General features: G+C 39.2%; 1 protein-coding gene across 4 annotated transcripts in view; it reads left to right on the forward strand.

The window, feature by feature from the left end:
* Rbm33 (RNA binding motif protein 33) overlaps positions 1–26,295 on the forward strand; it is a 106,302-nt gene that overhangs the window by 19,038 nt on the left and 60,969 nt on the right. For 2 of the 4 annotated variants that reach the window (XM_057765229.1, XM_057765238.1), the window contains exons 4-8: positions 6,160–6,236; positions 8,308–8,620; positions 11,750–11,869; positions 18,950–19,121; positions 24,860–25,068. In XM_057765229.1, coding sequence (XP_057621212.1) covers positions 6,160–6,236; positions 8,308–8,620; positions 11,750–11,869; positions 18,950–19,121; positions 24,860–25,068 — 891 coding nt within the window. The remainder of the gene's footprint in view (positions 1–6,159; positions 6,237–8,307; positions 8,621–11,749; positions 11,870–18,949; positions 19,122–24,859; positions 25,069–26,295) is intronic. The other 2 variants (XM_057765245.1, XM_057765252.1) reach the window with 1 other exon arrangement.

Consider the following 26,295-nt stretch of genomic DNA (forward strand, 5'->3'; position numbering starts at 1 on the left):
TTAGTAGATTCTGTGGATATTACCATGGGGAGCAAGCATTTTAGTTCCTACTGTGTCCAGTGCACTCTAGCAGGTATCAGAATTAGATAACAGTAGCATAAAAGATGTGCCTAAAGGAATGTATCAGTTATAGGTGTGATTGTGGTTCTAGACTGTACTTCTTGGGAGTATTCACTAATAGCTTAAAGGTAAATTTGTCAAACTATATAACAGATCTGCATGTAAATACTGCTAGAAGTTCTCATGGAAACTTTTCTAGACCTTTTTGACTAAATACTTTGAAGCATTATCTTTAATATGTGTGTATCTGCCTAACATATACTTCTAATCTGTTTCATATATCATGTGAAAAGTAGAGATGGGAAACAAGGGCTGAAAGTGAGAGATTTATTTTTGTGTGTGTGTGTGGGGGGGCTTACATGGTTGGGAATACTTGTATATACGTGTATCTGTGGGGGTCAGAAGTTGACACTCCATCTCTTAGTTACTCTTCTTTTTAATGAAGCTAGGTCTCTTGCTGAGTCTTAAACTAGCTGATTCAGCTAGTCTAACTAGTCAGCTTTCCCCATCTGCCAAGCTGTTGGGTTATAGGTGGACCATTGTGCACACCCAGTTTTTGCTTGTGTTCTGGGGTTCCGAACTACAACCCTTGCACTTGATTGGCAATTGCTGAAGCTCCTCCCAAGATTTCCTAAAGTAAATTAACAGTTTTTGGTTCACTAAATAGTTTCAGAACATTTTCTGTTTTCACTTAATATTCACATAATTATTTGAAAATGGTATTTATGAATGTGTACAATGTTTATGTGAGAAAGAGGTTATACATACACTTGTATGTACTTATGTACATGTATGCATGTGGAGGCCAAAGATTGCTGCCGCATGTCTTGTTCAGTTGCTTGCCACCTTATTTCTTGAGGCAGGTTTTCTCACTGAACCTGGAGATTACCATTTTAGCTAGACTGACTGGCTAGTTAGGGAGCCCAAGGGGTCATCTGTCTTGACCTCTCTAGTGGTGGAATTATAGGTTCATGCTGCTTCTACACCTGACTTTCACATAGTGCTGGGAACTAAACTCGGGTCTTTATGCTTGTGTGGAGAGCACTTTGAGCCTTCTCCCCAGGTCCTCAACATAATTCTTTATACTTCATTTTCAAGTCTTAAAATTGTTAGGACTCACGTTCTCAAGAACTATACTGAAAATTACTACACTTGCAGTTTAGACTATTTCAGACAGTATAGTAGACTTGGACTGGGGAATCTATCCCTGTCCTGCTGTCTCTCTAACTGTTAACTCTTAGGCCCCATCAGCAGTTTCTCTAGTAATTGAATGTGACTTAGGGTTCTTCCTCAGTCAGATTTCCCCACTGTGTTCTGCTTCTATTGATCATTAGCTTATGTGTCCCCTGGTTTTGATAGCAGTCTTCTCCATTTCAATACATGAATTCTGGGAAATAGTTAAGCTGTGTCTAAATCATAGCAGCTTTAGAAACACCAACAAATGTTCTTTAAAAATTTTTTTAAATACATGAGTACTAACTATATATACAGTATTCCTACTCCCCCCTTTCCAGCTTCTCTGGTATTTCCCTCAATGAGACCCTTTCTTTTAAGTATTATTGATAAATACAAACACACATATATATGACCTGCTGAGTTTATATAGCTTATATGTAATATGTTTAAGGCTGACCACTTGGGATTAAATAACCTATCAGGAGAGCTTGTCTTGTGATTTTCTCTCTTCAGCAGCCATTGCCCTTATTTGTTTTTCTAGGATGGGGCCTTATCCTAGAAATATCCCTCATCCATGTTGGGATGCCAGCTGGTTATCATTGTGCGGGTTTTATTTAGATGACCATATTGTTAAGAATTTATAGGTGTAGCTTCCTGACATATAAGGAAGGTGCTGTCTGATTGCTAATTTCCTGGTCCTCTGGCTCTTATAGTCTTTTTACCCTTCTCTTCCCAGTTGTTCCTTGAGCCTTCAGTCTGTCTAGTCATTGTGTTGTAGATGTATCAATTGGAGAAGGGCATTCCACAGTCTTTCAGAAAACAATTCCAGTTTTCTGCATTTTGACCAGTTGTAGATTTCTGTAATGGTCTTTTTAAGCTGCTAAAAGAATCATTCTTTCTAAGGTGAGAGTTGCATTTGCTTGTGAATATAAAAATAGGTTTTTGGAATGAAGTTGAGATTTATACTGTGTGCTGTCTGGTTTTGTGTTAACTTAATACAAACTAGAGTTATCAGAAAAAATGGAACCTCCAATATGTCCATAAGTTCCAGTTGTAAGACATTTTATTTTCTTAGTTAGTGATTGATGGGAGAGTGCCCAGCCCATGGTGGTTGGTGCCATCCCTGGATTAGTGGTCCTGGGCTCTATAAGAAAGGAGGCTGAGCAAGCCATGGGGAGCAAACCAGCAAGCAGCTCTCTTCCATGGCCCTTGATTGTATTTAATGATGAACTATCATGTGAAAGTATAAAACCAAATAAACCCTTTCTTCCCCAACTTGCTTTTTGGCTGTGGTGGATCACAGCAATAGTAACCTAGCTAAGGCACACTGGTTTAGGAAAGTGGCAGTAGTAGGTCCTTCTCTAGGTTCCATGACCTCACCAGCTGCAGATGAGTTGTCTAAGTGTACAGTTTTTACCTGTGTGTTTCCTCTTGTTGAGTAGGCCTTAAGTCTAATTAAGTGGTTGTTGGTTGCTTTTGGGATATAAATGCCATTTTTGTGCCCTTGGGTTTATCTTGCTGTGCTAGTCATTATTGTAATTTGTAGGCTAACTGGGTAGAATTTTTAATTACTTTTCTCCATTGGCAGTTTATATAGCACCTATTAGATACTGGAAGAACTATTCCTCAGGGAGGGGGCTTCCAAGGTCAGTCCTAGCTTGATTCCTTCAAGTTTTCTCTTGGAAGTATATAATGTTTTCAGCAATGGGATCTTACCATTAAGTTTTGAGAGGCAACCAAGGGTGATAACAGCAGCATATATTGTTTGGGGAGTCTCTTTGGATCCCCGGGTTTCCCATGACTGGCAATATTAGATTTCATGGCTCTTGGAGGAGCATTATTACCCCTAGTGGAGTAATTTCATTCATATTATTTATGTATGTATGTATATGTTTACTTGCTATATATGGATGGTTTTTGTTTTTGTTTGTATGGGTTTTTTTTGGAGACAGAGTCTCTCTATATAGGTCCTGACTGTTGTGGAACTTACTATGTAGACCAGGCTGGCTTCTAACTCAAAGAGCCTGTCTGTTTCCAACATACCCAACAGTACATGTGTGTTTTTAGGTAAGCATAAAATAATGTGTTTCTCTCTGGCTTTTTCATTCTCCCTCTTTCCTCCCTTTTCAATATTGTTCTCTTTTTCTCTCTTTGTAGATAAAGTTGTCCCCCATTCCCATTTTCCCCTTCATAGCACTTGTGTCTACTATCCCCCTCTCTAGCACTGTCCCCTCATCTGATCCCTTTTTCTTTGCTGGTTTCTCTGGCTACTCCAGAATATGTACTCACATTAAACTTGAGTGGAAACTCAAGGAAGAAGAGAGAATAGTATAGTTGATTCTGGTGGGGCTTTACCCAGCGCCATCAGATTTTAGTGAGAGGTGGTCTTGCTTCAAAGTTACTCGCTCACTCTTTCTTGACTTAATTTGAAGAGTACTTCAGATATGTTGTTTTAATGTATAAATCTTAATGTGCTTAAGGATCTTCTTTGGCACTCTGTTGTGGTAGTTCTGGTCTCAGGGTTTGGCATTTCAAGACTATATATTGCCAAATTGCTTCCTGGAAATGTTTGATTAGCTTTTGTTCCTAATGACAGTGTGTCTTGGCATCTACCACCTTTCTTTCGCACAGGTCTGATACTGCTTTTAAGAAAGAATCTTTGTCAGTGTGACTGATCTTAATGATTGCTTGTTGTTTAATTCATAATTATTTGATTTCTAGTAAAGATTGGACCTTTCTCAATGTATTTGTTTTGCAAGTTTATTGCTCTTGTTTGTGATGACACTGCGTGCCTGCACTCTGCTTTCCACTGGAACAGGTGGAAAGAGGTATATCTTTGTAGTGACATGTAGGCTCTCGTGACAGTGGAGAGTATCTAGGGCTGGGTTTTAATTGTGTTGAAAAGGCAAGGCTGCAAACTGAGGAAGAGGATAGGATGACTGAGGTGGAGCTAGGGTGCTAGTTTGTAAATCCTTCTTTCTTCTGTTTTACTCTGGCGTCACCTCCAGATCCAGACAGGTATTTTGGTCACCAAGGAGTCTCTGGCATAAGTGTCAGTGTTGGAGAATGTTTGAGGACCATTTTGTCCCCATCTTTAAACCCCTGATACTCCGTGGAAAGTCCTCATTCTTGGGAGTTTTGGAGGGACCGTTTTTCTATCTTCTTGGGAAGGTGAGGCAAAGGATTTCACAAGCACTCACTGCCATTCTTTGTCCTTCTTTATACCTGCAAGTATTGTTTTCTTCTTGACAGTTTGAGCAGAATTCTCTCAACCTTTCTGCTTGCCTGAAAAACAGTTTGCTCCAGTTCAGTGGGATTTGCTGAAAGCCATCTCTGACTTGCTGCTTTAGTGTTTCCCTTTGAGGATTAAAGCTTTTTCAGGGAAGTGGACAGAAAAGCTCAATCCTCAGAGCTGAGGTTTGACAACTACTGGGACCTATCATAACATATATTTCATTTCATTTTTTTACCTATTTGTTTGCTTGTTTGATAAATTACTACTTGAATGATTTTGAAACTGGTAGTTAGGAGTTTAAACACACAAATGCATGCACACAAAGAATTTCCTTGAAGTTTAAATACATGTATTCCTTTGCACGTGTGTGCGCGCGTGCACACACACACACATACATACATACATGCACACACTCGCATATACCCAGAAATGACTCCTGCAGTTTAAACATACAGCATACACACAGGCAGACATACGAATGTTTCACACATATTGAAGCAGCCTTCCTTGAAGTTCACTGAATTACTAATTTTTAAGCATTTCCTAGGGTTTTATTTGCTGAGTTGGAGAGTAAACTTAGGTTTGTCCATAGCAGGCATGACTACTGTGTAGTATCTGCTTCACTCTCAGAAGTGGCCCTTTTGGATGGCTGGTTGTATCACTAACAAACAGCAAATTTCTTTGGCGTCTGTGAGTTACTGTGTTTTCTCATACAAATCCACCCTGCTGTGTTGGAAGCATGGCTTTGGGTAGCTTATTTGACTTCAGAAGTAGATGAGGCCTTTTGAAGTAATAAATTTTCTTAGAATTATTTTTGACTATCAAAAGTACTGTAATAAAAAATACACAGTCAAGTTTAACTTATTCTGCAAGATGCAGATGCCAGACTGATTGTTCAGTTAAGGAGCAGAAAATTAAGTCAGTTTCTTCTCCTTTCCGAGAGAGAGAGAGAGAGAGAGAGAGAGAGAGAGAGAGAGAGAGAGAGAGAGAGTTTACTTGACTACCCTTTGGAAGGGTATGCGCCATTTAGACTTAGGAATGCTTTTAGTAGAGGATGGAAGTTGACCCACTCCCCAGTCTAATATTGAGACATATTTAGCTCAGGCTGGAATTTAGAACTCTAGCAGATCACTTTGCTGTCTTTGCATATTAATTAGGTGTGATGACATTGAAGGAGCTGAGCTGCTACTTGTATTTTCATGTCATCTGTATAGGGAAGCCAAAGGGTTTTTAATTGGTTTAATTTCCAGTCCTTAAAAGCAGCTTTTATAGGAATTGTATCTCTTGCATTATTTGAAAACTTCAGAATTTTATTTCTGTCATTGTTAGTCATTTTATGGCCATTCTTCTGGGTATTTTGGTGGGATAATTGTTTAGCAGATACCCTTCTAGGTATGTATTACTTAATCTTTTTCTTTTATGTTAGAATTAGAATAAATTTGACCATTATACTTACTCCTTGATACTTACTTGCCTGTGGCATTTAAAAATTGCTCAGGGATTAGCCAGTAGTCTGTATATGGGCTCTTTGGATTCTCTATGACAATGCCAGACAATACAAACCTTCTGGGTGTCAAGAGGTCAAGCAGCAAGAGGTTAGAAACAGCCCTCTCATGGTAAACTTGTGCTTGGTAACAGGTCTTTTTATGGAAGTGACACACATTAATTAGATTTCTTGTTTTAATTAGAATCAGTCGGATTTGTCAGATGAAGAGCTGAACGATGATCTTCTCCAGAGTGATAATGAAGATGAAGAAAATTTCAGGTACTCAATATTAACTCATGAAAACTGGGCCATATTTAAGTAAATTGATTGACATATTTATAAACTTTATAACTATAATGAGTAATTGAATAATGTGGTATTGGGCTTCTAACATACATTACATTCTGAGTGAGATATTGGTGTATTCTGATATGGAAACCATATAGATTGTTCCCATAAATAGGTCAGTGGCTTCAAGTTACTTATGTTAGAGCAGTTTGTGAAGACTCAGTGCTTTATGTGCATGGAGTGTAGTGGTCTCTCACTTCATGCAGGCAACTGCAGTTTGATGTTGCTCTCTTTATTTTCCTTTCAGTCAGTTTTTATTGATGCCATTCTGGAAAGATACTTGGAAATACTCATAAAAATTTCCATTTTTAGGAAGAAACATGAGAAAAATACATATACCTTTTTGGGTTATAAATATGGTTGCAAAACATATGAAAAAGGCCATAGATTTGAAACTTGTTTTCTCACATAGTTTGTGGCTAAAAGTATAGTTTTAAATTATTTTACCAGTGAGATGCATTTGCCAATTCTCTTCTTTGATATCATGAACTGTATTTTGATCTTTTGAATGAAGTTAGCCTTAAAATGTATCTTTGGAGTTTGGCCAGAAGCTTGAAGTCTATGGTATGCTCTGTGTTGCTGTATAGGCTGCCTTTTTTTTTTTTTTTTAATATTTTTGTTTAATTAAAAAAATTTTTTTCCCTGTAGTGTTTTGCCTGAATACATGTCTTTTTACTACTTGTCTGCCCTCTGAAGTCAGAAGAGGGCATCAGATCCTCTGAAAATGGAAGTACCAATGCTTGTGAGCCACCATGTGGGTGCTGGGAATAGAGACTGAGTCCTCTGGAAGAACAAGCCAGTGTTCTTAACAGCTGAGCAATATCTCCAGCCCCTGCATTTGTGCTCTTACCTTGAAATGTTTGCCCGTTAGGAGTTAGTGGGTTTTGTGGCTTTCAGACCTTTTCTGTCTTATGAAGAAATTGCCGATTTGTTTGGTTTAGTTTTTGAGACAAGGATCATATGGTAGTGTTCTGTAACTCATGCAAGTCCTCCTTCCTCAACCTCCTGAGTGCTGGGGTAATAGACATGAGCCACTACAGCTGGTGGTGTATCATTTATTTATTTTTTAAATACAGTTGTGATTAGTACACATTTATTTGAATGTTGAGATGTACTTTGATACTGAGTTTTATGTTTTGGTTTTATTAGAGAAGACCTTACAATTTGCATCATCTTTTAAAAAGGAAACTAAGTTGTTCTAAACATTCTAATGGTGGGTGCTGGAGAAACGACTCAGCAGTTAAGAACACTTACTGCTCCTGCAGAGGAATCTGGATTTGTTTCCAGCTCCTAAATCAGGCTACCTACAATCACCTATAATTCCAGGGGATCCTATACTCTCTTCTGATCTGTGGACACCAGGCTACATGCAGTGCAAATACTAAATGCAGGCAATCATACAATAAATATAAATTTAAATAAGCCTTAAAAATAATCCTGTGATTTTCTGATCATTGAGTAGTATTCATGTTTTCTGTTGACAGTCATACCATCCAGGTTTCATCTGTTTCATTCTGTAAAAGTAGATACCTTTAATTACCAGCATTCAAATGGCAGAGGCACAGATTGCTGAGTTTGAGGCCAACCTAGTCTACAGAGTCAGAGTTCCTGGGCATCCAGGGCTACATAAGGAAACCCTGTCTCCAAAAAAAAAAAAAGAAGAAGAAGGAAAATGTAGACAAAGGTTCAAAATGTTTAGGCTCATGTCTTGGATGTTTGACAACTAGACCAGCTTCTTCATCAGGCTGACTTCATTTTTTTGGTCAGAAAGTAGAGCTGACAAATGGAGATACTGTCTCCATTGTGGGGCAGTGGTCCTGGGCCATTTGGAATCTAGTGCAGCTGCATTTTCATGGATTGTTACGAGTGTGCTCACCCATTGGCATTACTTGTAATCAGTGGTTGTTTGAGCATCACAACTCAATTATGTAATGATGCAGCTTTGTGCTTCCTCTCTATGTCTTTTTTTTCAATATTTCTTTCACTGTGTTTTGTCTTCTAGTTCTCAGGGTGTTACCATCAGTCTGAAGACCACCTCTGGCATAGTTACATCATTTGAATTGTCTGGCAATACCAACGACCAATCCGGGGAGCAGGAATCTGAGTATGAACAAGGAGAAGATGAGCTAGCCTACCATAAACCCGAGGAACAAGAACTATATACTCAAGAGTACCCAGAGGAAGGACAATATGAAGGCCATGATCCTGAGTTGACAGAAGACCAAATAGAATATGGGGATGAGCCAGAGGAGGAGCAGCTCTACAATGATGAAGTGCTGGACATTGAAATCAATGAGCCTTTAGATGAATTTACAGTGAGTCTTTTCTCTTTTGAATGGCCAAAGATAACATGGCTTCCTGCACATAGGTTTCTAGACTGATTTGAAATCTATTTACCTCCCATGGGAAGGAGAGAAATTAAACCTTATTATCACTGTCTGCCAGTTTCTTTATCAGAGCTATGACAAAGTTTGTGTTGACAGCTTGTTTGGCCAGCATTAATGCTCCTTTGTCATTCTGGAAGGCTGGAAAGAATTGTGACCTTGAGGATTGCACCCTAAGGAAGAAAACAGCTTTGTGTAGTAGAGGCACACTGTCAATGTTAGAAGTACTTAATGCAGAGCTTTTATCCAGGCTTTAGACAAGATCTGATAAAGTCCTTCTAAGGTGAAAAGATTATTGACCTGCTAAAGACATCTTTAAGGTGCTAATATTCCACAGTGATTGATGTCCTGTTTTCATTCATCCCTTTCTTACTAAGAACTGTCTAAACCTGAATAAAGAGGTTGAGGTTAGTTTAGAAAATGTCACACATAATTTGTTATCTGTAATCAGCAAGCTAAGGTGGTGCTGGTCTTTATTTCAGAATGATGGCTTTGGTAAGTAGTGTTTATTTTTATTAAACACCAGGAAAGGAAGAGGTACTGGTATAAGATTAGCCATGCATCATAATGGTACATTACCAGAAGATGTTTGTGTTTTTAAAAAATCATCTAATGACATTCATGCTGGAAAGATGTTATTGCTGCATTGTGTAATGCCTAAGGGTTTCCTTTCACTGGGGTCCCATGAAGGCAGAGTGGAGATGAGGCTGCTGAGCTGCGTTGGAGATGTGTAGGATCAGGAACTATGAAAAGAACTCTTAAAAAAAAAAAAAGAACTCTTGTTGGTAGGAGTAGTACTCTCACATTTGGAGTCTTCGTTTAGCATGTGCTTGCATTTGAGGACTGCAGCCAAGAGTTAATGAGTTTTGGTCTTTTATGTGTATAGCAGTCTGCTTTACAAGTGGTTAATGATAAAGAGCCTGCAAATATTTGGTTCAGTCATGACTGTGCTTTGATGTCTCAGGAGGTAGAGGCTTATTCTTCAGAAAGTATATGTAGTTTGTGGTCAGTAGAGTCATGAAACAGCATCATGGAGCCTGCTGTCTGTGGTCCTATAATGATGTAATTTAGTAATCAGTCTTTCAGTAGATGGACAGTGTCTTCTGATACTGGTGTGCTTGCCTATGTGAGACACTGTAGTTTAACATGCTTGTTGAATTAACCAAGGTCTTTTGAAAATGTTGTTTTCTTGTATTTTACTGTTTGCTATTCATTTGTGACATTAGCTGTTCACTTCTTGGGTCTTTTACTCTTTAAATAGTCACCACATCTCATCTTTACTAACCATAAAAAGTATGGAAAGTGTGTGCAGGTGAGTTTGCTCAGCCACTTATGTGGTGCTTGTTGTCTTGTGAACTTATAATCAGTGAAAAATTTTCTTCTTAAATATTTTGTTGTCCAATTTAGGACCACATAAAGTCCCAGGAATAATACAAAATCTACCTAAGTAATTCAGCATCCTGTGGTCCAAGATTCAGGTATTGAAAAGAATAAAATATTCCAATTCAAACATTTAAAAAACTCTTTTACATTAAAATGAAATTTTTTTCAAAATTTAAAAACTCAAAAACTTTAATATGTCATTTAGAAATTCTGAGTTTGCTAGTATTTCACAGCTGAGCGTTCAGTGAACAGTGGCAGCCTACCTTACTATTTGGTATTAGAGCCACAGCAGTCATTTTTTTTCTTCATGGATACCACAGTGGTAGGGTCTGAAGTGACTGCTCTGGGTGGGAAGAGATCAGAATTAAGCTGTGGAATGCTTTGCTCTTGTCCAGCAGCCAGGCCTTGTCTCAGACTGTCTCTGAGGTGCGTATTGTCATTTTATCAGTAAAGATGCTATAGATTGTGTCGGGGTATGGAGTTTGTCGAGTGGTTTAAACTGGTTTCTTGTTCTAGTCAGAATTTGTCAGCCTCTTTTCTAAAGTCAGACTTAACTCTGAAATGTGACCCTCACAAGCATGTGCTTTCTTGTGAGAGCCCACCTATAAAACCATTGCATTTGTTAAATCCTTAAGACCACAGACTTTGTAACTAGAAGGGATTGTGTCACCTTTGAAGAAAGGGAGATCCCAGAGATGTTGGAAGACTGGTCAGCATAGCTGTTCTGTTGTGTTAAGTGAATTTTGCAGGCATTATTGTTGATGAACATAATTTCATCTTACAATTTGTACTCTGGTAGAATACAGCAAGAACTGTATTGCTCAGTAGTCAACAGAGTAGTATTTGTTGGTGACATGAGGGTGTATTCACTGTGACATCAGCACCAAATGAGATTTCATAAAACATTGTTTTGTAAAATCGAATTTAAATTTACCATTTGTGTAGAGAGTAGCAGACTATTCCATTGTATTATTTGGCTGAAATGTTGATTAGCATCTCCACTTCTTTTTGATGGGATGCTAATAGTTTTTGTGCAAAGTGGAATGCAGTGTTAGGATCGTCTTGAGAAGCAGGTGGGTCAGTTTTCCCTACCTCATTACTTGTTGGTAATGCCAGCAGCAGTCTGCTTTCTTGCCAGTGTGGTGATCTCCAGTCACCTTGCCTACTACATTGCCTCAGCCCAAAAGGGACAAACTTGCCTACTGATAAGCCCTTTCCATTTCATGAAAAACATGGAATCATCCTTTCACTCAAGGGAAGAAAGGCCTGATGAATAGTCCACTGTAGTGTGATGCCTGCAAAACGCTTTGCTCTGTCAAATTGCCCTGCTCCTAATGTTTCTGTTGACCTTAAGTTGTGAGGAGCATAAGTGACCACCTGCTGCTTCCAAGCTTCTCAGTGAGCACACAAGCCTGGTTTTTGTAAGGCTTTTCTCATTTGGGCGCAGCAGGAGCTTGGTTACGAAGCTGAGCCATTGTTATTCTCCTCATTTCTGGACCACCATGTACGCTTGGTTTGCATGACCTTGCAGAAGAAGCTCCTATGCTGTATGCTCGGTCAGGCCATCACCACGGTAGAGTGTGTTAGAATAACTCTGCATGAATCGTACATGAAAAGTGGTTGAAAACACCCAAAAGCTTTGTGAGAAAAATGTTTCTTCTCTTTAATGGCCGTTAGGATGAAGAATACTTGCAGGCTTATGGTGGGCAACAAGGGCTGCAAGTGCGGGAAGACTGTGAGGCTGAAGATGACTTAGATGAGATTACTGGTTCCCAGGTTGCTTCTGAGACCCACGAGGTACTTGTTCAACTTCTACAGTTTCCTGAGTTTCTTTCCTTCCAGATTTTAAATAAGAATTTTTTTTCTTAAGTATTAGTGCAAAGGTGATGCATGTGTGAACTGTGCATTGTAGTAGAAACCCAAGCCTGTACCTAGAGAGGTGAGTTGTGGTGCCTGGTGCCTGTGAGAAGTATGTACCCTGGATCAGCAATGCTTATTGTTTTTATTGTGTGTTTATGATGTGTGTGTGTGTGTGTGTGTGTGTGTGTGTGTGTTTGCCTGTAAGTGTCTCTTCATGGCACACATGTGGTCAGACAGTCAGAGGACAGCTTGTGGAGTCTCTTCTCTCCTTTTACCATTTTATGGGTTTTGAAAGGTCAGGCCTTTACAACAAGTGCTTCGCCTGCTGAGTATAGCAGCTGGCCCAAGTGGTAGTGTTGAAAGTGATTTTTAGGGCTGACTTTTGTTATCAGTGCCTTGAAATCAGTGCTGTAATTATTTGTATTAGTTTATATTAGCTAATTTGGACCATTATTCAAGAACAATGCAAGGTTTTCTGTTTTAGCTTCTGTCTTAGGTGTTGAAGAAAGAGTGACAATCGTGGGTTTCTACCCCCATAGGAAGAAGTTGTTAAAAATTACCATTATGCACAGCAAGAAGTGACAGATCCCAGGAGTACGAAAGGGGCTTGTTGGGGAGGGTCTGTGGCTGAGGCTGGATTGAAGAAATGACCCCTGAAGTACTACTCTTGAAAGAACAGTGGGCCTCTGGTTGGTCTGAGCTGTTCTCTTCTGAGAATTGGTAGGCACTGTGGTTAGGTCTATAACAGGTTACAAAAATCTTCTTAGCCCTGGGAACTTTCTTAGAAGTTAACATTGTTTCCTCCGATAATTTCCTTAATGTTCTTTCCTGCCTGCCAGAGAAAAGATAAGCAAAAGCCAGTGTTTTCTGGCTTAAGCCATTTTATTTGCATTGGGTGTTAATGTTAGGGCTTTAAAAGACTCCTCCCAACCTTACCTCCTGAGTGAGTGCTAGGTATAAAACAGGAACCTTTTCCTTAAGCAGAATTTGGACTTTTTCTTTTGTACTTTGTATCTTATTCTCACTCTTAGAAATAAATTAAAACATAAAGAACAAACTAAGACTAGTGGAAGAGACTCTTCACCCTGATAGTGTAGTTGTAGAAAAAGGTGTCTAATCCACGGTCCCATGGCAAAATTGGAGACCCAGGACAGGCAGCCTGGTTGCCCCATACCTTTCAGTATCTTTCTCCCCAGCACACTGTTTACCCAGTTTGCTCAGGCCTTCAGGAATGCTTGAGATAGAAATCAAGACCTGACAGGTTTCAGAGCAGCTGAAAAGCTGCCAAGGAAGTCTTTGGGTGGTCAAAGGTTAGAAAGGAGAAGTTTGGTACATATGACACATGTGTCCCTGTAGGATAAACAAATGAGCTATAAGCACATGAAAATATATTTAGTAAGGTAAGGATTAAATCTTTTTTAATTTTAATATTTTAAATTTTAATAATAAAATATTTAATTTAATTAATATTTTAATATTGGCAGAACCTGAGATTATTGGGAGATGTAGTCTTTGTTGGGAAATGTGTACTAGAAATGTCATAAATCCATTTCTCTGGAATCTGCATATTTGTGAGCAGGTAACTACTTGGTCTTTGTTGTAGAATCAGTCTCTGTCCAGGTGTGTTCCTGTACCCAGTGACCTTGAAAGAAAGGATCTTCTTCCAGGGCAGGAATGTTTAGGTCAGAAGAGAGGTCCCACGTTGAGTTCATCCTTAAGCATAGATCCCTCTGGATATGATCACAGGGCCCTGCAGCAGGGCCTCGGGGAAGTGCTGTTGCTGGGGAGGTGACTCATGATTCAGCCGAGTTCCACCAAGTCTTGGTCTTTCCATATCTTCCACGAGTCTGTGTTAGACCACTTTGCTAGTTTTCAACACCCTCACTGTACTTGACAGACTCAACAACCCTGAAGTATGTTGTCCTTTGACTCAACACTTCTACTTTAATGAATTTTATTTAAAGGAATAATCGAAGATGGATTCAAAGCCCTAGTACATGTTTGTGTTGGCAGTGTAAACATTCCATTAAGTTACTGTAGTGGCCCCGTAAGAGAGGAAGTCATATCTTCCTTTTGCTGTCCAGCATGGGAAGATACATCTAATTAAGTAAAAAGTGCTAGGCAATGTTTTGCTCTCAGCTCTGCCATACTCTTCTGTATCTAAATTTCTTGTAATTCTAAAAACAGATAGTCAAAAGTCCGGATGAAGATAAAGTAGCCATAGTGTTTGCTTTTAGACTGTGGGATTATTTAGTCATGACCAGAGCTTTCTGTTATGCCAGTATTGGAGTGTTATATAGACAAGTGGATCCTCAGAGTTCGCTGGTAAGATAGAAGACCCTGTCTATGGGGTTAAGGGAGAGATTGATAGAAGACACCCAGAGACCTCCTCTGGCGTGTGTGTGTGTGTGTGTGTGTGTGTGTGTGTGTGTGTGTGTGCGCGCGCGCGCATACCACCCCCTCCCACACGCTCACACACACGCATGCAGAGTAATAGTTTATGTTCAGTGAGTCAATCATATAGATATCAACTGATTATAAGTTTTTATTCATGCATATACCCGTCTTACCATCTTGTCAGCAGCGGTGGGGTGCAAGTCAGGACCACAGCTCTGCACAACCACCTACAGAAGCCGAATTTCTTTTCTGAGACTTCCTTCTAGTTAGGTGAAGCTGGGATTCTTGACTTCACCACAAGAAAGAATTTCAGGATAAACAAGTATGAAGCAGAGTTGGTGTTCATAGAGACAGACAGATGGAATGGAATTAAAAGAAAGACTCCCAGGGAAAAGATAGGAACCCCTTCCAGCATTAGTCACACTGTATTGCATGTCTTTATAAGAGGCATATCTGTAAAGACACAGGAGAATATTTCAGGATGCTTATTCAGGATAAGATTGTAGGGAGCTTCCTGAAGTGTTTTGATAGGATTTCAGTTAATGAGGTCATAGGAATTTCTAATTGAGTTAGAATGTTTTCATTGTAAACTAAAGTTAATAGTGGTGTTTATTAGGAGATTCTCATAAAATATCTGGGAAAGGAATATGGACAAACTCAAAAAGAAAAAGATCTAAGTAGTCCTTTAGAGCCCTGATATTAGCACCCATAAGACACATTCTTCAACAACTGCACAGTTGGGATGAAGAGTCTTACACTGATCTCATTTTTTCCCCCTAAGTTTTAATTTATTTCAAAGAGTGATAGTGAGACACAAAGTACAAAAAGTCATATTCAACTTAAGGAAAGGCTCAGAGGTAAGGTGAGAGGAGTCTTTTAAAGCCCTGATATTGGCACCCAATGCAAATAAATGCCTTAAGCTCGGAAACACTGGGCTTTTTTCTTAAAGTCTTGGCTTTACAGAGGCTAATACTATTGTATCTCCACCCTACTTGATCTAATTATACTAGAAGTTCACCTTAGTGTTTACCTGCTCCCCCCCCCTTTGTTTTTGTGATATTGGGATTGAACATAGAATCTCAAGCATGTTAAACAAGGGCTATGCCACTGAGCTACACCCATAACCTCACGTAGCTGTTTTTGCTTAACATAGTTTTGAATTAATTCAAATACTTACATGTAGCAATAATTATTCTGTTCATTGATATGCCTTATTGTTTCTTTTCCTCTTGTTAGATATTTGGATTGTTTCTAGTGGGTTTTTTTTTTTGTGTGTGTTATGGATGAATGCTCACCATTTTGTGGATATACATTTTTGTTTTGTTGTTAGGTATTGGTAGAATTACTGAGCTAGACTAGCATGGTGCTTGTTTATCTATCTATCTCTATCTATCTATCTATCTATCTATCTATCTATCTATCTATCTATCTATCTATCTATCTATCTAATCTATTTTAAGGTAATTACCAAATTGTTTTCCAGAAGCGATTGTGCCATTTTATACCCTTCATCTGGTGAGAGTTCTCATTGTTCCTCCTTATTTGGTATCCTTCAGCCCTTCAATGACTCCATCATTGTGGGTTTTGTTTGCATTTCTTTGATGACTAATGATACTGAGTACTGTTCATATATTCTTTTCGACCTTATATAGTCCATTGGTTTGGCTTTAGCTGCCTTTTCTTTAAAGTAGGTTATCTCTTATTTATATAAGCTACAGACTGTATAAGGTCTTCAAAATAGATTGCTTATATATTTGTACTCTACATAGACAATATAATTTGTGTTTATTTTCTTAGTGTCTATAATTGAGATAATAGATTAATAGATAGTGTGTATATATTCTAGATATCAAGTCCATTGGCAGATTGTGAAAAATTTTTTCTGAACCTCCAAATTATGTTTAATTTTCTTAAATTTAAGTTTTTAAAATAAGGTAAGGTGTATTCAGGGTGATATGGCTGTAAATTTAAGTTTTTAAAAATGCCTTTATTATATGGGAGTTTTGTCTATAATATTGCTGGTGTGCCATGTGTGTGCAGTGCCTTTGGAGGTCAAAAGAGAGGACATCAGACCTCCCGGGTCTTCTGTTGAGTCATCTCCCCAGTATTCAAATTTATTTTTTTTAAGTAGAAAATAATTTAAATGATGATCAAGTGGTTTTTTTGACCTAAGAAAATTTTGACTACCCAAGACTATAAAATTGGCTTGCTCTTTTCTTGTGGAAGCTTTGTGTCATTAGCTTTGTGTTAGTTTAGAGCTAGAGACTAGACTGCCTTGTCTAATAGCATTTGTGGTATGAGAGCAATCCATTGTTTTTAAATAAAAAAGGCTTTTCCAGTTCTTCCACTGGTGTGAAGGCTTTCCTTCCCATCCAGTGTAGTTTTGTGTTGTAAACTGACTTTTTACCCTCAGGTGCTTCTACTCCATTAATTTGTTTTTATAAAGTCCGTATGTTAGCACTACAGCAGGTTGGAATAATGGAACATGAAACTAGGTAGTGCAAACCCACCAACTTATTCTTTTCTAAGATTCTTTTGTGTATTGTATTTGTTAGTATCTGCTAGAAGTCCTGCTAGCGTTTTCATAGAGATGGCCATGTGTCTTTAGATCAAAATAAACAGGTTCATTATTTTAAGTTTATTTTAATTTTTAAAGGTTTTATTTTTATACTTCTCCGTGTGTGTGTGTTTGGTTATGTACATAAGTGCATGTGCCCAAGGGATACCAGAAGAGTGTGTATGGTCTGCCCGTGCTGGAGTTACTGGTGTTCGTAAGTCACCTGATGTGGGTGCTGAAAACTCAGTTTAGTTCCTTTGATAGAGCAGTATGTACTCTTAACCACTGAGTCGTCTCTTCAGCCCCTAGGTTATTTTAATTTTAATAATTTTACCTGTTAATAAAAACATTTTACTTCTTTCACTGTAATCAGAATCCTTTTATTTCCTCTACCTTACTGACTCGGTGCAAGTGCTACTTACAGCAGAAGACTAGCTTCAAAGCAGACTTTCTTGCTGTTTATTTAGTGCTGGGAGCCAAGACACTAAGTGCTAGCTTAAGTTTTGTTCTCAGATTGAAGATGTTCTTTTTGATTCTAGTTTGCTGGTGGTGATTTTCTAATTAATACCAAATTTTAGTAATCCCTTCTTTATATCTATTATAATCATATAGTTATTATAACTGCTACAATAAGGTTTTTGCTTTCGTGGATATGATTTCTTTGCTGTGGCATATTACTGAATGTGGTCTGTGTATCCAAGAGTTGGCCTCCCTGGGAGCTTGTGAGGAATGTGGACTCTCAGGTCCCACTCTAGACCTCCCAGGTCTGAATCTGCTTCTGAATGGGATTTCCAGTCACTGGGGTACATGCTAACAGAGAGCAGTCCTGCCTAAGCAGAGGTACAACAGGGACATTGTGGCCTTGGTGCCTTGAGGACTCACCATAGATCCGACTTACTCTATTTTCAGATTTTATACAGTGATGCAGGAAAGGTAGTGTTACACTAATAAGAATGTGAAATTCTGGGGCTGCAGAATTTTCCAGCATGTTGTACCTCACAGCACTGAAAAGTCATAGTCATACTGAAAGTGGCATTTGTATTCCCAGAACCAGTTGTACTTTTTTATAGTTAGCTTTTCACGTTGAGAATGTATGGGAAAGGAAATTTACAGTGATTGTCTGTAGGTTTAACTTCTTACGTATTTTCTAATAGTGTGTCTTTGTTTCTTTTAAGAGTAAAGAATCATTCATTCATGGCAATGAAAAGGCAAGCTGTGTTTTTTTATTACACTGGTAGAGAGTGTTTAAATGAACCCTGTACTCGGTGCATGCTTGTCTTCATCTGCCAGTGTGCTACTGAGACTGACCTAAGAGGGAGGTGATAGTGCTCAGGAGCTCAGAACAAAGAATTGTATGAAAAATGTGCTTTAGTTTAGGTTGGCACTGGAGGGAGTTTTTGTAAGGGACTCTGCTAAAATACAACTTGGTTTTATTTAGTATAGAGAAATGGAAGAAGAAATGATTTTGTCTTTTACTGGTCTCAGCACTAAGTGTGTGGTAAGTTAACACTAAACAACAAGCATGAAGTAAATAGGAAGGGGAGGGTTCATGATGAAGAAGTGTTGTGAAGGCTAGAACAGTAGCAAGCAGCCACAAACTCCAAAACTGACAGGGACAGCTGACGAAAGGTCAAAGTATGTGGTTAGGGACTGTGAACTGTTCAGCTTACATGGCTGAAAGTAGCCATTGCAGCTACAAGATGGATTCTGTGCTGCTAACTCTAGTGTTACAGATGTTAGCTTACATTGTAGTCATATGCACGTTAAGTTGTGTGGGAATTCTGCTGTGGTCTGGATTAGATGTAAGGCAGCAGGGATATTTAACCAGTGTCTGTGTTCTGGCAAGTACGAGTAGCAGCAGTGTGGAGGTAGGTCCTCATGTGTTAATCACAGGCAGGAATTCGAGGGTTTTCTAAAAGTAAATTTCTTTTAATATTTGAAGTTTTCCTCCCACTGGAGTTGACTTCATGTTTCACATAACCTTTTTCTAGGATCTTTGAAGTATATTTACATTTTAAGTGGCTATGGACTTACCTCTCCCTGTTTTTCCTGTCTGCTTATAGGGAGGAATGGAAACCTTAGAACTCCAGAAAGACATAAAAGAAGAGTCAGATGAAGAAGATGAAGACGATGAAGAATCTGGAAGATTGCGTTTCAAAACTGAAAGGAAAGAAGGAACAATTATTAGGCTCTCAGATGTAACTAGAGAAAGAAGGAACATTCCAGAAACTTTGGGTAATTTTTGGTTTTGACCTGTGGGTAATTTTTTTTTCTCCCCCCTGTTCCTTTTTTTCTGGCCTGTTTCCCCCATCTTCGTTTCTACTGCAGATCCCTCCATATCTTCCTGTGATTGTTGGTGAGGGTGTGTAATATATGGGAGGCTGGTGCTCAGATGTGCTGTGTTGGTGAGGGTGTGTAATATATGGGAGGCTGGTGCTCAGATGTGCTGTGTTCATCATTCTACCACACAACCACTTCTGTGTTAATGAGTGTTTGAGTGAAATATTTAAAAGTATTTTTTTAGTAGTTTTCTTTGGGAGTATATGGCCTAAAGCTACTCTCCTTCATGCCTTGTGTTCTTGACTGTACTGAGGTGTGGCATGGGGATCCTTGGCAGGGATACTGGCTATTATCTACTAGGCTGTCCCTCAGGTAGCCAGTGCTAAATTGGTTTTATTTTGCACTTGTAAAATCCTTGTAGTCATTTTTTTGGGTTCTCTTTGTCTCTTGTTCTTGAGTGTTCAGTGATTAACTTATAGAGATCATTAACTGGATGTTAAGAGTCTGCTGTTGAAGACCTTCCTCAGACTGTTGCTAGGTGACAGCAGTGACCCTACCCCACCTACAGTTTGTGTCATTTTCCACTTGATCGTTGGGTTTGCTTGGAGTGCCACAGACACCCCATGGCCTGGAAATGTTGCTTAGTGGTAGAAGCATTTGTCTTTTAGACACTTGGGATTTTGAAAGTAGCCATTTTGAGTCTTTAGACTCAGGCAGTGCCTAGGAAGATTGTATTTTCAGTGTGCTGCTTGGACTTTTTAAGAACAGGAGTACCAGGGTTTGACTTTCTATGGAGGAAGGCAAGGCTTAGGACAGCAGGGTCTACCTGCCTTCCTATTTGGGTCAGAGTAAAAATCAAGATCAACGCCTCATCATTACTTTGATGATATATGTCTGTGTCTTGACTGTCTGTCTCTATCTTTGTCTTTCTGTGTGTGTGTGTGTGTGTGTGTGTGTGTGTATTGGTTTGTAATAGTTATTTTCTATTGCTGTGACAATTCTATGGTCAGAGCAACTTACAAAAAAATGTTGTTGGACTTAGAGTTTTAGAGGGTTTGAGCTCATGATGGCAAAGCAAAGACATGGTGGCAGGAACAGCTAAGAGCTCAAGTCCTGATCCACAGATAGGAGCCAGAGAGAGCAGCACAGACATTAGTATGGTGTGAGTCATCTGATACCTCAGATCCCACCCCTAGTGACACACCTGTCCAACAAGACCACATCTCCTAATCCTTCCCAAGCAGTTCCACCAACTGGGATCAAGCATTCAAATATCTGAGCTTATGTACCTTGTCATTCAAAGCTTGGAGCCTGGAACCCTGGCTAGGAACAGTTAGGGAATGAAGAAAAGACAGACACACATACAGTGAAGCTGGGATCAGGTGAGGTTCTAACATTACCTTGAGCTACCTCCAGCTACTTGGAACCTCAACTTTTTCATTATGTTGAGCACAGAGGAAGGGGATAGCTAGTCTTGGTAGGAAATCTGTGTAGGGAAGCAGTCTCAGGCTATAAATATCTGGGAGGAGGAAGCTGATAGCCTTTGCCTACACAGATCAGTTGATCATACTTGGACTCTGACTCAAAGGAAAGTTTTGCCATTTCTCTTGAACTAAGCCCACATGGGCATAATGATTTTTGCCAACTTTCCCTGGGTCAGTTGGCCCTGGAGTCCTTGAAATGGTCATGTGCATCTCAACTCTCTCAGGAGTTGATTCACTTGTGGCTTCCCCCACTACTTAACCTATAAGGGCCATTTTCATTCAAAACACAATGGTTATTTTTTGCCACAAAATAGGAGCAAGCAGCATGTTTCAGGGGCACATACAAATTCTCTGAACACTAAGCTACCCTCATCCACTAACATAGTTCCAATTCATTGTCATAGTTGTTAGTATTCATTTTATCTCCTTCCGAGGATGTGAGTATGGTTGTCTTGAAACATTCCATTTGTCTGTATTCATACTGTTTGGTACATCCCTTTTTCAGGATCTTGCCTTCTTCCTTTCTTTTCTGAGTTATTTATACTTTTCTTTATTCAGAAATCTATCAAATCTGCTTTCTTTTCAAGTTACCTGACACCTGTAACTAGTTGTCTTCAGAGACAAAGGCTTGGGGTGTTGTTTTGTTGTAGACAAGTTACACCCTTGGAACTCTCGGGAGGAGAGGGCTTGGAACCCTTACAAACAGTGCTATAAGGGTAAATAATTGGATTATTTACTGTTCTTCTGAAAAGGACTAGGAGTATTTTTGTAGAATGTGGTAATTTGGCTAGGTAATTAGACAAAGAAAAGTTTTGTTTCACTGAGTGGTGGTGGAACATGCATTTAATCCTAGCACTTTGGAGGTAGAGACAGGCAGATTTTTGTGAGTTCAAAGCCAGCTTGGTCTTCATAGTGAGTTCCGGGACAGCCAGGGCTAACACAGTGAGACCCTGTTTACCAATAACTTCAATGTTGGGATCATTCTCAATATGCAGAGATATCACCATCCATCAGAAGACTGGTTTCCTGAAAGAAAGGGTTAACTTGTGTCCCCAGTTCCAATATGGAGTTTATTGAATTGTAAAGCAGTTTGCCTGCTTTTATACTGAGATAAAGGTGTGTTTCTACTAGAGACCCTGTGTTCTCTGGTGATATATAGTTTTTGGACAGTTGATTTATTTATTTTTGTCATTTTGTTTACAAATAAAACCATTTTATTTATTTTATTTTATTTTATTTTATTTTATTTTGTTTTTTTCGAGACAGAGTTTCTCTGTGGTTTTGGAGCCTGTCCTGGAACTAGCTCTTGTAGACCAGGCTGGTCTCGAACTCACAGAGATCTGCCTGCCTCTAAAACTTTTTAAAATTAGATTTATTTATTTTATTTTTTGTGTTTTGAGTGTTTGCCTGAATGTGTGTATGTGTATCATACGTGTGTGTTAGTGCTTCTGGAGCTTAGGAAAGGGGGCAGGATCCCCTGGAACTGGAATTGGGGTGCTTATGAGTGGCCATGTGGGCGCTGGGAATTGAACCCAGGTCCTCTGGAATTGGAGTTGGAGATGGTGATAAGCCACCAAGTGGTTGCTGGGATTGAACCCCAGTGCTCTTGAAGAGCAGCCAGTGAGTGTTCTTAACTCCTGATCCATTTCTGCAGCCCACAAATAACAACTTGCTACCTTAGTGATAGATCGTCTTAATTAATGTTGAGAATCTTTTGTTCTTTAAAGAATAATCACATGCTGCCATGGTACCGCCCATTTCTGACTCTGAAAGCATGTGTGTGAAGTGATGAGTTCTTTTTGAGATCTAGAAGGGAGTTTGGTCACTTTCAAACACAATGTCGCCTCGTGTGAAGAGCACTAATTCACACACATGACTCTCTCCACTGTTAAAGAGCTGTATGTCAGTTGTTGATTGGGGTATTTGCTTCCGGCGGGGTTAAAAGTATACTTTGGGGCTTTCGTTTAAGTTAGTCTTACTTAATTGATTATCCTTTTTCTCAGTCAGGATTCTGTTAACCTTACAGAAAACTGGTTAAGAAATACTTTTTTCTGTTTTGCCAAGGATGACATCAACTGTGAATTCAGAACATAAATTATTCCATGCAGATGATGTCACTGGTGTCGGTAATAATACTCTGGTAGAGCCCAGTTGAGCAAGATTGTAGACCAAGTGTGTGAAGGGTTTGTTCATTGTGTATGAAAATGCCAGGGTGTGCTCTACACATGGACACTTTGACCATTTTTTCTCTAGGCTGAACCTGGAAGTAAAGAGCAGTGGCTTCTCTTGCTCAAGGAAGCGGACGTGGACTTGGGCGGTCTTTGAAAGTAGTGTGGGCTGGGAGGGAAAGTGCTTTTTATTTTTTGAAGCTAAGCTTTTTGTTTATTTTTTTTGTTCAGCCTCACTGGCCACATGCATCATGTTAAATTACTTTTTATTGCTTTAGCTTAAAGAACTGCTTGGCAATCCTTACATCTAGTTCTGTTGAACTAACACCCTAGCGGCCTTTATTGAAGACCAAAGACCTTTGGGAAGAACCTTTGGTCTAGTGGCAGTGGGAGTTGTTAATACTTGTAGTCAATACTCACCTGTTAATACTATAGTCCTTGTTTTTTGTTGTTTTTAAAATTGTGGGGGGTTCAGTTATCTTTTGAGATTTGCCATTTTGATTTGCCAAACTGTATTCCATAAGTATGTATCTATTTCTAGCTACTCTAGTATTTGGAAGCAAATATGTTGCTAGTTAAGAAAGGGATAGGATAGTATAATTATAGTTACTTTATGATATATCTCTTTACTCTAGGATCTGGACATAGTTCAGAAAACACTTATGGGGAAATTAACATTTCAGTTGAAGTTACAAATGTAATTTCTGTCCTGTCATATTTTGGTGACCTTTTGTGACAGCTTGTCTCAATTGGAGGAGAGCATTTTTCCTTGCTGATTAAAGATGTCATTTGAAACCATTTTATTACTGAGGATAGTAAAATTAATCTTGACACTCAGAACCACTAGAAAAATAATTGCTGATTCACTGCGTAAAATGTGTGTGTGAAACAATCATGTAGTCAAGATTAAAATAAAAATCTCTGCTGGTTACAGCGAGATTATTACGTTTTCTTTGTAGTATGTTCATATTCATTTGAAAGAGACGGGATACCATATCAACATTTTCAAGAAAATGAATCATAACTTACAGATTATTAAAATCTCTCCCCAGTAGAGAAGAAAGGCTTCTAGTAGTGTTTAGTGATGTTTTGACAAAATACACATTTACTATTAAAACATGTATTGCCACATTTAGACACTACTGTAAAAGAAAGGGACCCTGTTTGGATGAAAGGGCTCTTCCCCCTTAGGGGCTTAGAATGATGTGCTGTTGGAAGGTTCTTAAGGGTCGTGTTCATTGTTCCCTGAAGCATGGGAGAGACACAAGTGGCTGTGTGAAGGTTCCTGCAGTGTTTAAAGTAGCCAGCTTTTCTTTGTATGGCTTTTCTTCTCTTTTGACATGGTATCCATATCTGACTGCGTGGACACACAATGGCCTTTTTATAGCCTGACATATATACTAATGAATATAAAAGTTTAAAGTGAATGCAATGTTCATTCTTTAGGAAATATCTTTAATAATTTTGCTTTAGAAGAAGGTTAGTAGTGGTTTTGATTTACATCAGAACACTCAAGAGTATTTTTTTCTTAATTCTGTGCCATTGCTCATTAGTAGCATTTTCTTTTCTTCTTTCTTTCTTTCTTTCTTTCTTTCTTTCTTTCTTTCTTTCTTTCTTTCTTTCTGTTGTTGTTGTTGTTGTTGTTGTTGTTGTTGTTGTTGTTTTTGTGGACAGGGTTTCTCTGGGTTGCCCTGACTGCCCTGGAGCTCACTCTGTAGACCAGGCTGGCCTCAAACTCAATGTAGATCTGCCTACCTTTGCCTCCCAGGTGCTGGGACTAAAGAAAGGTATGTTCTCCCATGCCTGGCTAGTGACATTTTCTTACTGGTCTAATTGTATCCCAGTGATAGAGGAGGAGAGTTTCCAACTGTACTGCTCTGTAAATATTGGCTGCTTTTTAGATTCACTTGGCACACTGTGAAAGTGAAAGCATTTTAAGATTGATAGATGATTCATGTTTCGAGAGATTGTTCTTACTGTTCTCTTTCCACAGATATATGTAGTATGGCTGCATTTAACACCTGTTCATCTTTTTACATAGAGCTTTCGGCAGAAGCCAAAGCTGCATTGCTTGAATTTGAAGAAAGAGAGCGACAGCATAAGCAGGGACGTTATGGTTCCCGGCGGGGAGGAAGGCGAGGAGGCTCTCTGATGTGCCGAGGAATGGGAGACCAGAGGCGAGAGAACAGTGAGAGGGGAAGGATGAAGGAGCACAGGCCCGCCCTACTTCCTACACAGCCTCCTGTTGTGGTAAGTATGGGGTTTTATTGCTGTATTTAACAGTTTTGGAGCAATAAAAACACTCCTGTGAGTCACACAATTCACACTCACCTTTCCTGAAATGACACTGAAGCAGTAGAAGCAGTGGTTGAAAGTTCTGGGTTATGGTTTATGGTATGATTTGTAATTTAAAGATTTACTCCTTCCTTTATTGGGTAGTTAAAAAATCCACCTCAGGGCTGGAGAGATGGCTCAGTGGTTAAGAGCACTTGCTGCACTTTCAGAGGACCTGAGTTCAATTTCCATGGCAGCTCTCATCTGTTTGTAACTCCAGTTCTAGGGCTCCTGATACCCTCACACAGACATACAAGTAGGCAAAACACCAATGAACATGAAATAAAAATAGAAAAAAATTCACCTCAGTGCTTTCATTGGTGGCTTATGTGGCTGCAGTGGAACCCTGCTGTTCTCCCTTATTTCAGTGACACCCTCTCAAGTTTTTGATATGCTGATGTTAATACAGATAGAATCTAGGCCATACTCATAAAGTGTTTTTTTTAAATATAGATTTTCCCTTCAGTATCAGTTTTTCTTAATTATTGTAACTTATAAAGCTGTTCATGACTTGAGACTGAATTATGTAGTTAAACTTGGATAAATGTCTTCTGGGATGTCTCAGAAGCAAAGGTAGGAGTCGTAGTGTTTGTTGTCCTTTTGTCAGCTAGAGGTAAACTTCATGGCTTTCTCCTTTGGAAGTCAGTGTTAGGAAGAAACATAATGCAAGATGTGTCCCTAGTGTATACCACATACCCTTCTGAGGCTTGCTGCCTACACTTGGCCTTTGTTAACAATGCTTCGGGTACCATCCATTGTTGAGATGATGCAGTAGAAAGGGTGATTGTTGGTCTTGTGTATGAATCTAGTTTTAATGTACCTCAAGGGGAGAAGAAAATGATAGCACTTGAAAGTACATAGCTCTTTTGCACACAGTTGGTTGGTTTTCCAGCAGGGTAAACAAGTTATCCAGCCTGGTTTTGTATCATCACAAGTGCTACAGAACTCTCTTTTCAATTTAAAGGTGAAGGAGGTGAGTGGAGGGAGGGTTGGAGGTAACATTGATAGGCAGTCAGAAAGCAAAGGTAACCCGCATCCTGATACAGTAGCTGTGCCTTAGGCTCCTGGTGTGACTGACCACCTGGTGGGTTGCATGGCCACCAAACAGCTGCTAGACTGAGTCTGACCAGCAGCCATGCATTT

This window comes from Chionomys nivalis, chromosome 1 (assembly GCF_950005125.1).
Source record: "Chionomys nivalis chromosome 1, mChiNiv1.1, whole genome shotgun sequence".
NCBI lineage: Eukaryota > Metazoa > Chordata > Mammalia > Rodentia > Cricetidae > Chionomys > Chionomys nivalis.